At 46.6% G+C, this 12,913-nt stretch overlaps 1 protein-coding gene across 4 annotated transcripts in view; it reads right to left on the reverse strand.

Moving 5' to 3' along the window:
• Positions 1 to 12,913, reverse strand: part of AHCYL2 (adenosylhomocysteinase like 2) — a 212,018-nt gene that overhangs the window by 72,453 nt on the left and 126,652 nt on the right. Inside the window, exon 1 of one of the 4 annotated variants that reach the window (XM_073328942.1) lies at positions 3,570 to 3,990. The exons of 2 other annotated variants lie outside the window; for them this stretch is intronic. In XM_073328942.1, the coding sequence (XP_073185043.1) occupies positions 3,570 to 3,626 (57 nt within the window). In that variant the 5' untranslated portion in view covers positions 3,627 to 3,990. Of the gene's footprint in view, positions 1 to 3,569; positions 3,991 to 12,913 lie in introns of those variants that run through there. One more of the 4 variants, XM_073328945.1, reaches the window with a different exon arrangement.

Genomic DNA, 12,913 nt, shown 5'->3' on the forward strand with positions numbered 1-12,913 from the left:
TTGAATCGTGGTATATTTCAATCAAGCCCACCCTCACACCCAGTGGCTTGCTCAGACTACCTCTTGCCCAAAGAGGTCCTAGCAGACGAGGAGAACTTTCACACTTGGATGCCAGGAAAATCCCTTCCCCTCACTGCCATTCCTAGGCTTCTTCACTAAAAAACTTCCCACCATGGCCAAATTGATACAGCTCTACTGGTGGAAGTGCTAATGGAGACAAGACTCCAAGCAGATACTAGAATTTTATCACTATGATCATATACCTGTTCAGAGCAGGCTTATGTACCACAGGTAAAAATGCTGCCATCTGATAGTCCCTGGTCTATATTACTGCTACCACCATAGCAACCGTGTTTGGAAGTGCGCTGGTGGGAAATTTTTAATAAAACAGCTTTGTGTGGACAAGGCCAAAGAGAGACTGGGATGACGAACTACAAAAACTTTTACAAATGGAGAAAATAGTTCCCCAAACTTGTTACCAGGTCTGTTTGTAGCGGCACTGTGACAGCTGAGGCCAAGTGGCAAGGTTCTTTCCATATTATTTCAAGTTGCTCAGGTAACAAAAGGGGGCTTTGTCTTCTCCAGTATAAAATCGTAAGATCATAGAAGTTAGAGAGGAAAACACCTGTTGGGTCCTCTAGGCAGGATACATTTCCCCCAACAGTGAATGCATTTGATGTTGAAATGATACTACACTTGATCTTAGTCACAGGCCCAAAACCAGCAAGTTTTTCCACTTGTTTTGAAAGTGGTGGTGAAGTTCCTTTAATGCGCTTGCTACAGGCCATCTGCATGCGTTGCCCGGGCATCTCTGCTCTTTGGACCCATATAGACACTATTCAACACAGACTAGAAAGGAACAGCCTTTTCCCAGAGCAATGAGTTCCGTGAAGTGAAACCGGTTCCCTCTGTGTACTCTGAGCTATTACCATGTCTTCAACATGAAACTGCTGAATTTTCAGAAAGAATCCATTTGCCTGGTGTTGCTGGTGTCTCACCAGCATTACCACTGCACTGAGCATGTTTTTTTGCTGAAAACAAATAAGGGAACTTTTGCTGAATTTTAAAGGGCAGATCTGAAAATCCAATACTTGATTTTACAATTGCCGCAGGTCCCCAGCAGTACTTCTGATCCCGACCACACTGGGGTTAGAATCACATGAGCCACAACTGCATTTAAACAGGGTTTTTGCTAGCAGGATTCTTCTACCAAAATTTCCCTAGATTGGTGTGGACAGGGATTTGCTTAAGGCCAGTATTTAGACTAAGCTATAGGTTACCTGAGAGGTTATCTGCAATTAAGTCATGGAGGCCGCAGAAGTCCTGGAATCCATGACTTCCAGAGACCTCTGTGACTTCAGCTCATGGTGGCTGGAAGCTGCAGGGTCCCCCTGCTGCACACGGTGGCTGGTGGGGGGTACCGTGAGGCTCCCAGTTGCTGAGGGCAGCAGGGGCCCCTGGAGCTCCGAGACATGGGTGACTCCAAACCGAGCAGCTCCCGGCTGCCACAGGCAGCGGGGGACTTTGAAGCTCCGAGCCTCCACACGTGGTGGAGGCCCCGGAGCTCCGAGCTGGAGCCCCTGCAGCTGCCCAGCCTCCATGGGTGGTGTGGGGACTCTGCAGCTCCCCATTTTGTCAAGGATATTTTTAGTAAAAGTCACGGATGTGTCACGGGCTTCCATGAATATTCTGTGACCCATCCGTGACTTTTACTAAAAATATCTGAGACAAAAACTTAGCCTCATCTATGATACCATCTATGCACAGTCCAGATCTCCGCTTCATTGTAATTTCTACCGTATTGAGGTCACAGTAGTCCCCCAACATAGTTAACATTGGGTTCATTCTCCTCAATCATGTTCTAACCCTATTCCTGTTTTTTTTTTCAGCCCTGTAAAACTTCAAATGTATAGCACAATTCAGGGACACCTACATTACAAGACTGATTTAAATCACGTCAGGAGATTGCTGTGTTGCAACTGATTCCTCCAATGCCGTGAAAGTTATAATGTATGTGGGACCTTAAGCTTGGTTGTTGTACAACCAGTTTAAAATACAGCTTGGCTGACCCATGCGAAAAGGACTAAATGTAGGGTTAGTTAAAAATCAGTGCTTTATCCAATGTGGGGACCTAGGTTAGAACAGTGATTTTTTGTAATCCCCGAACTCCCTGAATCTTAACACCCCACAACTCTGAGAGGAGTAGTAGGTTTGAAATAAAGCACCAAACCAACATGTGAATTTTGCCATTCAGGACAATCTTTATTTATAGTGTGGTTGGACCCATCCACATTGGCTTGGCAAATCACGTTATATCTGGGTTTAGCAGAGTTCAAACTGATTACGCGTGGCTGTTAAACACAACTACAAGCTCTTTGTATATGGGCCTTGTAGCACAGACTCTTTAAAATGTATTTTTTCCAGAAAAAAAACATGTCCAGATAGCAAAGAGAAACTGTTAGAGCCCTGCTAGCAACCATCACATTTAAACTTATTTTTTGCTAGCATGGGTCAGATCCCAGTATGATTACGGCACTTGTTTCTTTGCCCTAAAGATCTAGAAATTATGAATGACCAAACTAAACCTAGTTCATAAACAGAAATCCTGATTTGAAGATATCTGAATCAGTGAAGACACTTCTAAAGTGTCAAATGTTATGCCAAGTTTTATCAATGCTGACCTTCAAATGTAATAACTATTTCCTGACAGTGTGACATAAAATACAAGGTAAACTGGGGTAAAGTACAGTAGAGAATTTCACTCTGTAGAACACCAGCAGGCTGGGGAAAGAAAATGACAGGTTAATAACTACTGTAAAGCTTTTAGTGACTAGCAAAATCTGTAGAGAGACTAATTAACACTGAATTATTCCAGAGGACTAACAAAGTTCAAACCGAACCAGAACAGATCCTCTGAAAAGGTATTTTTATAGCTTTGAGCATTTACATCAGACCAGTTCAAATACTGGGTTTTACCACTGGCTATTTGCAAAGCTTGTTGCTGCAACACATTTTGAAGTACCTGCAGAAACCCAGATCTCTTGCTATAATGCTCTAAAACAAACCAAAGGCCTTCCTTAGGCTCTCTCTACACTGGCAACCGATCGACAAAACTTTTGTCATTCAGAGGTGTTAAAAAAACACTCCCCCAAAAGACACAAGTTTTGTTGACGAAAAGCTCCAGTGTGAGCAGCGCCTGCCGACAAAGCTGCCGCCGCTTGTTGGGGGTGGAAGTTTTTTGTCGGCGGGAGAGCTCACTCCTGTTTCATATTCTCTGTGTATATATAAAGCCTGCTGCAGTTTCCACGATATGCATCTGAAGAAGTGAGCTGTAGCTCACGAAAGCTTATGCTCTAATAAATTGGTTAGTCTCTAAGGTGCCACAAGTCCTCCTTTTCTTTCTGACTTTAATGATTCCCATTCCTGGTAAATTTTATTATACTTGAGTACAATGCAGTAAAATTGAGCCTGGCATAAATCCACCTGACAAAGAGAAAGTCCCTTTAGAAATCCAGTAGTGACCGATTTGCTATGTATTAACTAAAATAACAAACTATACGTCAACTCACCATCCACTCTGGCATGTGGAAAGCAGAGGTACCTGCGCTGCTGTCCCATTTCTCCATAGCTGAGACTTTTCAAGTTTGTTCTGTAGCAAAGGGAATTGCTATTTGGATGTGCAAAAACAAAAAAACAAAAAAACCACACACACTGTACGCGCGCACTCAAACTCGAGAGCCAAACTCCTAGCTTTTCAGGAGCTTCAGTGGCTGCACCCCCTTCCAGCACAGGCCTTCTATTCAAATGAAGCTCATTAGTCAAGTGCTCAGACAGAAGATAGGCAGCTCCAAGGACTGATTCAATGCCTCGTTTCTGTTTGAAACCCTGGGCCAGATGACGCTCTCAAACACAGTTTCTCTTGTGGCTACTTCATACTTTCAGCTGGGCACTGCATGATGCACAAGTAATGAACCCCTCTCTCTACAGACTTTTAGCTCCAGTTGAGTACAGAGTGCATGCCTGGCAACCTTGCTTTTGTGTGTGTGATATCTATCAATGGCCTGCATACGCCCCTAAGAATACGTCACCGAAAATGCTGATACCGTGATCAATAAGGATCAAGGTCAAGAACGCACTTCTATTTTTATAGCTCCTTTTTGTACTGTATTGTAAACATGTGTCTCCTTGAATATAGCTGGACACTTGATAGCATTAAAAGTTCATGTAACTCTGAACAAAATAGCATACGAGTGCCTCTAGCTGCTAAAAATGTACTCCTGGCAAACTAGCAAAACAGTGTATTTAAAATTAACCTCTAAGTGCCACAATTTTGTATAGAACACAGTAAATATTGTTTTTAAAGAATATATGCATTTATCAGACTCAGGGAAAAGCAGTGGAGTGTATTTACTTGTCCACAGCTCCCTCTGCTGGGTACCATGCACACCCCTCTTTTTGGAACTAGCTGAAAAACAGGTACTGTATAAACATCTAGCTGAAATGAACGATTATAAAGTGTTCTCATGTTCAGAAGAGTTATGGGGTCCAATGTTTGTTCATTCCACATTAAACTTGCTCAGTTCACAAGTAAAATTATGGCTTTGTGATCTGCTAATGCTGCACACTCAGCATGGGGTTTCTAAATTAAGTTGGGTCTTTCTGGTTCACTCACTACCAACATTTAAGATTCTGCAATCAGAATTTAGTGAAGAATCTATCTTCAATGCACAAACTAGAAAAGAATCCAGCTCATTATTCTGTAGCTGCATCGGTTCTGCAGGAGTAAAAAGTAGTAAAAACTTTCATCATTACAGTCTGGAGAGCCATGTCTGATTACACACAAAACAGATGTTAGAATAAGGTGTCAAACAACAGCACATTAATATTTTATCTGTTATTGGCTTTTTATAAAAGAGAAATTTTATATAACAATGGCAATCTGGACTAACTAGCTAATCTTCTTACAGAAGTTAGTTTTCCAATTATAAGCTCCAAATTCCACCCTAAAGAAACCGATCCCCTTGAAAATTTCCATGCCATTTCTCATTCAGAGAGATTTATTTCTGGGAAACCCCCCAAAAAAGAGGTTTAAAGTTATGACGGTTGACTTTTTCTCATCTCTGAATTTTTGAACAATTTCCTAAGGTTTTTTTTGGCACATCATCTCCAAAATGGCTCACACTACAAACTTACAAATGTGTTTTAGCATTGCTGATAAATGTCTTCCAGTGTTTGAACACATATTAGTATTCCAACAGCATACTTCCATAACAGAACAAAACAACGGGGCAATGTTAAGGTTGGATGGGAGCTGCAAATTGGTGGGGGGGGTGTTAGTGAATGATTATATGGCAGTGGAAACCTGGCTGGATATCTTTACTGTTCATACAGAGTTTAATGTGGATTTTTTTTATTTGATAGGTATAGAATTTTTGTAAATAAAGTAATGGGGGGCGGTGCCACCTTGAATCCACTGAAATGCTGTCAAATTTAGCTCTTCTATAACAAAGTTTTTTGTTTGTTAACAATACCTTAAGACAACTGGACAGCACTCTGGCTTCTCTCTTTCTCAGAGATATCGACAGCTTCCCCTGCATGCCTCTTAGAAGTACCATGCAAGAGGATGAATACAGCACTTCACACTTATTCATTCCTCTCTCTTCCATCCTGCCCTCATCAGAGGGTATTTGGCTTCTGAAACCACCTTTTCTTAATTTTGCATTGAAAAGCTCACCTAAATGCCTGGGACAGTGTCCTGTAATCTACAGTAGTTTTCCTCTCCTATCCTCCTAGTGTACCAACAAATTTTGAATGCCAAAGGTTTGGAGTTGCCAGGTACTAGCTGAGACAGGGTCATCTGAGGCTAGGGGATAAAACTGAAACCCAAGCCGAGCATCTAGTATGTTTTGGACAAAGAGTTCTAACGAAATAGGGACAAATTCAATGCTGGGGTAAGCAGGGACAACTCCACGGAACTGGATGTAATCCTAATATGTCAGTGGTGAATCTGGCCCATAGACTAGATCAGGGGTCTCAAACATGCGGCCCGCGGGGTTATTTTCTGCAGCCCGCCAGCTCCCCGCGGCTCCCACGCCCCCAGTGCTTACCTAGAGCAGCTCTGGCCCGGCGCGCACTGGGGGCAGGGCAGGCTCCCTGCCTACCTGCCCCGCGCCGCTCCTGAGGGAGCGGGGGCACAGGGGTCTGTGTGTTGCCCTTGCTTCCAGGCACCGCCCCCCACTGCTCCCATTGGCCGGGAATGGGGAACTGTGACCAATGGGAGGTTCCGGGGAGGTACCTGGAGGAGTGGCCAGGGAATTAAGAATTAAGGAAGAATTAAGCACTATGAGAATTAAGGAAACCCTGTTCTGACAAGTCTTGAGGAGCACCCTGTGTATGAAGGGGAACGGCGGGAACACGTACAACAGGTGACCCAACCATGACAAGTGAAAGGCATCCACGATGGAGCCTGGGCTGTGGTTCAGGAAGGAGCAGAATCTCTGGCACTTCCTTTTGCCCCACCTCTGGAAAATTGAGTGAGTGATGTCCCATCTGAGGGACCACTCGTGTCCATGGAACGAGCAACTGAGGTGGTCTGCCAGCTTGTTCTGCACCCCCGGAAAATGCGACACCTGCAGGTGTATGGAGTGGGCAATACAAAAGTCCGACAGCACGAGGGCTTCCCGACAGAGGGGAGAGGAACGAGCACCACCCTGTTTGTTTATATAGAACATCGCTGCGGTATTGTCTGTGAGCAGCAATACACACATGCCCTGCAGACCGGCCTGAAACACTTGGCATGCCAGGCGAACTGCCCTCAGCTCCATCACGTTGATGTGCAGCGATAGCTCTGCATGGAACCAGAGGCCCTGGGTTCTGATATTGCCCAGATGCACTCCCCAACCGAGTGTGGCCAAGGGAAAGCGTGGGGTGGGGTTTTGCGAAGGGTACTCCCGCACAAACCAGCTGAGGTTGCAGCCACCATTGGAGAGAGTGGAGAACTTGAGGCGTGAGGGTCACGATTGAGTCCGATGGGTCCCTGCCTGGTCTGTGCACCTGCGCTAACCATGTCTGGTGCGCCATCCTTGTGCGCATCTTCAAAAGTTGGGCTTGGGGCTGGGGGGCTGTTTGGTTGAACCCTGACCTTGGCCCGAGGAGGATTGTGGGGGGAGTTTCCTGTTATTTCTGCTCCTCCTCCTAGGTGGATCCCACCTAGAGGGTCCTGGGTAGAAACAGGACGGGGGCTGAGGTCTAAAGGGCTTTCTCTGAGGCTCTGGGGTGTGTAGCCCCAGAGACTTCAGAGTTGCCCACGAGTCCTTCAGGCTATGCAGGCACGTGTCCGTATTTTGAGCAAACAGGCCCTCACAGTCAAAGGGGAGGTCCTGAATTGTATTTTGGACCTCAGGTGGGATCACTGAAACCTGAAGCCATGCACTCCGCCTCATAGCAATGGCGGTGGCCATGGTTCTAGCCGCAGAGTTCGTTGCGTCCATGGCTGCCTAGAGGACGGTCCTAGAGACCACTCTACCCTCCTCAAGGAGCGCATCGAACTCCCTGCGAGAATCAGCTGGGATTAACTCCTGGAATTTAGCCAACGAGCTCCAGGAATTGAAAGTGTAACAGCTAAGCACTGCCTGCTGATTTGCTACCCGAAGCTGGAGCCCCCCAGTCAAATAGACTTTACAGCCAAAGAGATCCAGCTTCTTGGCATCATGTGACTTAGGTGCGGGGCCTGGTTGACCCTGCCGCTCCTTGTGGTTTGCCGCATCAACCACCAGAGTCCCCAGTTGGGGGTGAGTAAACAGATGCTCATAGCCCTTTTGTGGCACAAAGTAGCGTCTCTCGACCCCTTTAGCCGTTGGTGGTAATAGAGACCAGGGTTTGCCAGAGCACCTTCGTGGTGTTCTGAATTGTGCTTATGAGGGGCAAAGCTACCCTGGAAGGATCCTCGGGGGTGAGGATGTCCACTATCGGACCTGAGTCCTCCATAACCTCCTCTGCCTGGAGGTTGAGGTTGACTGCTACCCTCCTAAGCAGGTCCTGGTGGCCTTGGTATCCACTGGTGGTAGAGTGGTGGAGGTGCCCGCCACCGCCTGGTCCGGCGAAGAGGAGGAAGAAGTTCCCAGGACAGGGTCTTCCTGCTCCTCGGGTTCTCTGGAGGCCGAGTCAGGTACTTTGGAGCACCCCGTGACCGGAGGTTCAGGGAGAGGAGAGGCCGTGCTTGACTGTGGCCACTCAACAGCCCTGTCCCGTAAGGGATCCTCAGGGGCCCCAGGGGTGTGGCGTGCCATTGACGTCGCTGATGGAGGGGCACCGGGGGCCGATACCATCAACACTGGCCTAGATCCCTGACCTTGAGCCTGGTGGTAGGCCCGAGGGGGGTCCAAAAAGGCCATTGCACTGGGCCCTGCCACTGCAGTGGCCAAGTGGCGACTCGTGCCGATTATTCCACCAACCTACGGTGCCGAGACCGGGAGTGGCTGCATCGGGACACAGACAATTCCACGTCTGACTCTGACAAGTATTCTGTACCTGACCATAGGGGAGTGGAGCCCGACGGTGCCAGGGAATGGTACCAGGGAGATGGAGATTGGCGCCGCAACATCATGGGCTTCCCCCGATGACGAATCAACGGCGGCGCTGCCGCCAGAGCCACCGACACCATTGGTGCCGCCACCGGTGCCACCATTGGGGTGGGAGGGATAGCTCAGTGGTTTGAGCATTGGCTTGCTAACCCCAGGGTTGTGAGTTCAATCCTTGAAGAGGGATCTGGGGCAAAAATTGGGGATTGGTCCTGCTTTGAGCAGGGGGTTGGACTAGATGACCTCCTGAGGTCCCTTCCAACCCTGAGATTCTATGATTCTATGATCGGTGTTGCGGCCAGTGTTGTAATCGCCCGCGATGCTGTGCACGACGCCACAATCGGTGCCATCGCCGTCACTACTGGCGGTGCTTGAGTTTGCGGGGCCAGGTACTGAGCCGTCATATCAATGAGGTCTCGAGCCGCCTCATATGCGTCTGGAGTGGAGAAGAGATCAAGCTCTTCCTCCAAATCGTCATGGGTAGGAGAGACTGTTCTCGCCGGACTCAACGGCTCTGCACCTGGGGCCAGAGTCAACCATGCCGGTTCTGAGGGACCAGACCTAGGGTGTCCCGCCAGAGGACGCATCCCTCTGGAATCCCCCCTCGGCTTCCTGCCCAGGGAACGTCCCCTGTCTGGTTTCTTTTTCTTACGCGGCACTGGAGACTGTGAATGGTGCCGCTGTGAGGCACTGGCCTTGCGGGCTGGGAAGCAGTGCCAGTGCTCCCTGGTGGAGTCCTTCCTCGGTGCCGGGACATCCCGCACCGAGGGTGCCGGCATCGGCTCAGGCTGTGGCTGAAGGGCCGACTCCATCAAGAGGAGCTTCAGGCGATAGTCCTGCTCCCTCTTAGTCCTGGGTCTGAAATAGGGCACTTATCTGTCTGATGGCCCTCCCCGAGGCACTTGAGACAGGTGGCATGCGGATTCTTGTTGGCATAGGTTTTGCACACCTCTCACATGCTTTAAACCCCTGCGACCGAGGCATGCCCCGGAACCAGGGAGAGTAGAACGGGGGGGAAACCCCCTGAAGTACGTAAACTAATCTAATCTACAACTATTAACTACTCACAAACAACTATGTACACTAGAAACCAGGGAACCACTAGGTAAGGAACTTGCAAAGCAAGAGACTAAGCTGTTCCAATGACCATCACGGGCGGTAAGAAGGAACTGAGCAGGTGCTGGGTTGGCAGCGACATATATGCACCGCCATGAAGGCGCCACTCTAGGGGTCTCCACAGCCGACCCGACGGGTTCCGCTAGGGAAAAGCTTCCGGCGAACGTGCACGCAGCGTGCACACACACCTACTGGAATGCACACGAGCAATCACTCGAAGAAGAACCAGTGCTTCTAGCCCTGCGAACACCTGCAGCTATTTCTCAAACTAACGCTCTCTCATTAGCCTTCAGAAGATTTAATTGGAAACTGATAATTGATTGCTCCTCTCAAACAGTGAAACAAAAAGCATCGGTTGAAAAGTTTAAAAAGAAATTAATTTTTAAAAGTCACTTGCGGGCTGACTATATGGATTAGTAACTCCACTAAGGAAGTCAGTATTATTCCACTGTGCTCAACAAGCTAATGAAATATTAATTCAAAGAATTCTGAATCTGCTGCAAATCTTGACTTCTGCAATCATCACGTTTTTGAATCATTAGTATCTGGTGTGTGTTTTTATATATTCTTGTACTCACAGAAAATATAACTCACGTAAAAACATCATACTTGGAAAATACTTCCAATATCAAATGAAATAAAATGGATTACTTCCAAGCCTTGTTAGGCTAAGATCTTTGTGCCAGGAACTTCATCTCCACATCTGTCTGTAAAGCACACAGAACACATTTTAAGCTAAATAAAAATAGTTCTACCACCATTTTCTTGCATGCTGGACCTACTAAACTTGCATTGCTTCCTATACCCTTATTTTAGCCGAGGAAAGGCATCCCATGATAGGAAAAGGCAGATAATGAATCCTGGTCCCCTAGATATCCTAAAAAAAAAATCAGACCTTGAAATCTATAAGAAATGAACTGGTCTTAGTCCAGTTCCTACTGCAACATATCATAAATGATCACCACAAAATAGGTACCATCTTAGACAGCGTGAGCAAGCAGTTCAGTATGTTGGCAAAACTCCCATTGACTTCAAGGAGGGAGTTTTACCTGTTTAATGTACTGCAGGAGCCCACAGAGTAAAAGGAACAGAATGAGTAAGAATGCACCATGTTCCTCTTGCCCCGGGTCAAGGATAAGGCATTCAAAAGAAACTTGCCCTGCTACAGAACTATTCTGTGGATAGAGAGCTCCAGTATCCAGGACTCTTAATTTAGCATCTTTCATGAGTGAAATTCACCCCTGTGCAGAGAGCTACCACAAGCCCTAAAGTGCACAAGAAACATCACTTTCTTTGTCACTCTGATCATCAGAAAGATGCCGAACCATATTCAATAAATAGCTCCCTCAGTTAAATGAGCCTTGGACTAGCAGAACAGCTGAAGGCTTTAAAAACATTTGGTAAACAAAATTTAAACAGAGAGGTGAAATGCTCACTGGGAAGGACACCCAAGGACAGGCTTTCTCCTAGTAGTAACAAGTTTGAGAGAGGAGAGGAAAAGTGATTCCAAAGCCTTATGTAAATAGAGCTTTAGAGCCCGCTTTAATAAACGCTTTCCCTGAAACCACAGAGGAAGCCACGGCCTGAAAAATTAGAAATATTAAGAGGTCTCTGCTGGAGCTCATAGAAATTCTTGGCTCTACAGAATAACGGATCCAATCTCTGTTGAAAACTTGAATAAAACTTAATGACAGACAGAGTCTCTTCAGTAGAACAACCAAACAAGGCAAGCCTCAGTAAGAGATGTTTGGCAATTAAACAAGAAGGAAGTTTAACGTGAGAAGACAGGCAGTGAAAACTCTACATGGACACTAGGGGGTGCTGAGAGTCTGCAGAACAACAGCATTTATTCCTTATTTAATACATTCAACTTGATGGTTGCAAAAAAACTTCCAATTTACACCTTTCTGTGGGAAGTCTGGCGTTAGGGGACAGCAAGCTGGGCAACTGCCTGGGGCCCCATGCCACAGTGGTCCTTGCAAAGCTACAGAGCTCAGACTCCAGCTTCAGCCCCAGGTGGGAGGGCTCAGGGCCTGGGGCTTCAGCCCTATGCAGTGGGGCTTCAGCTTTCTATCCTGGGCCCCAGCAAGTCTAATGCTGGCCTTGCTTGGCAGCCCCCCTGAAACCTGCTCATGGGCCCCCAGGGGGCCCTGGTCCCCTGGTTGAGAACCACTGTCTTACAGCATACAGCTCCACTTGGAGACATTTATCATTATGAACAGCACTGCTTTAATGAGAGAAAGGAGAAAATTAATAAGGGCTCCCTCAAAAGAAGGCCATTACTCTGGTGCCAATGTACAAAATGAAGCAGGAGTGGGAAACTTAGTACCCACTGTGCCAACTTTAGAACGAGCCTGCATTATTTCTATTCAACAGATGAGATCCCAGGAAAGAGTACATTAAATGCTCAAACGCACACATTGTTTTCCCACCTGTTTGAGCAAGGTATTTGCTGTTAAATGGACTGGAACCCTATTACATATTTACTTTTAAATAAGTACTTTCAGTGTTTGTAAATTAATGATCTCCATGTATGCCATACCAGTTCCAAGCTCTTTGGGACATTGTGGGTGAGGGCCTAGCTCAGAGAGCAACCTTCTTTAGGTGGGAAGCCTGAATGGCAACACTTTTCACAGAAAGTCCCACTTTACGTGATCCTGCTAATGGTGAGTTTGAGAGTCTATGTAAGACATTCCAGTAACTAAAATACTTAAAAGAAGTGCAGCAATTGCTTGCAAGAATGCGTATGCAGGAGAATACAGAATGGATTTTCTCTGTCTGTAGAGTCCTCTGCAGTTCATCCTCTGGACTCAGAAGGCCCACCACTAAACACAGTGGGGTTCAGCATAAGGAAATGCCTTCTACCGGTGCCAAAGACTTCCTCAATTAGACGAGCTGCTGAGCTAATGAACAGTTACATTTAGAAAATTAATTCTATTATAACTGAATAAATAAATAAATGATAAAGCCCCCACCTAGCTCTCCTGCAGTGCTTTTCATCCATAGATCTTCTAGCACTTTACATAGGAGATAAATATCATTCCCATTTTACAGATGGGAAACTGAGGCACAAAGGTGAAGTGGTTTCCCCAATGTCACCCAGCAAGCCAATGGAAGAGCCAGGAATTAGAATCCATGTCTCTTAAGCCCCAGTCCAGCTAGCCCTACAATTAATGCATTTTGATAAATTACTAAAATCCTAGGAAGTACAACAGAAA

This window comes from Lepidochelys kempii, chromosome 1, assembly GCF_965140265.1.
Source record: "Lepidochelys kempii isolate rLepKem1 chromosome 1, rLepKem1.hap2, whole genome shotgun sequence".
Classification (NCBI taxonomy): domain Eukaryota; kingdom Metazoa; phylum Chordata; order Testudines; family Cheloniidae; genus Lepidochelys; species Lepidochelys kempii.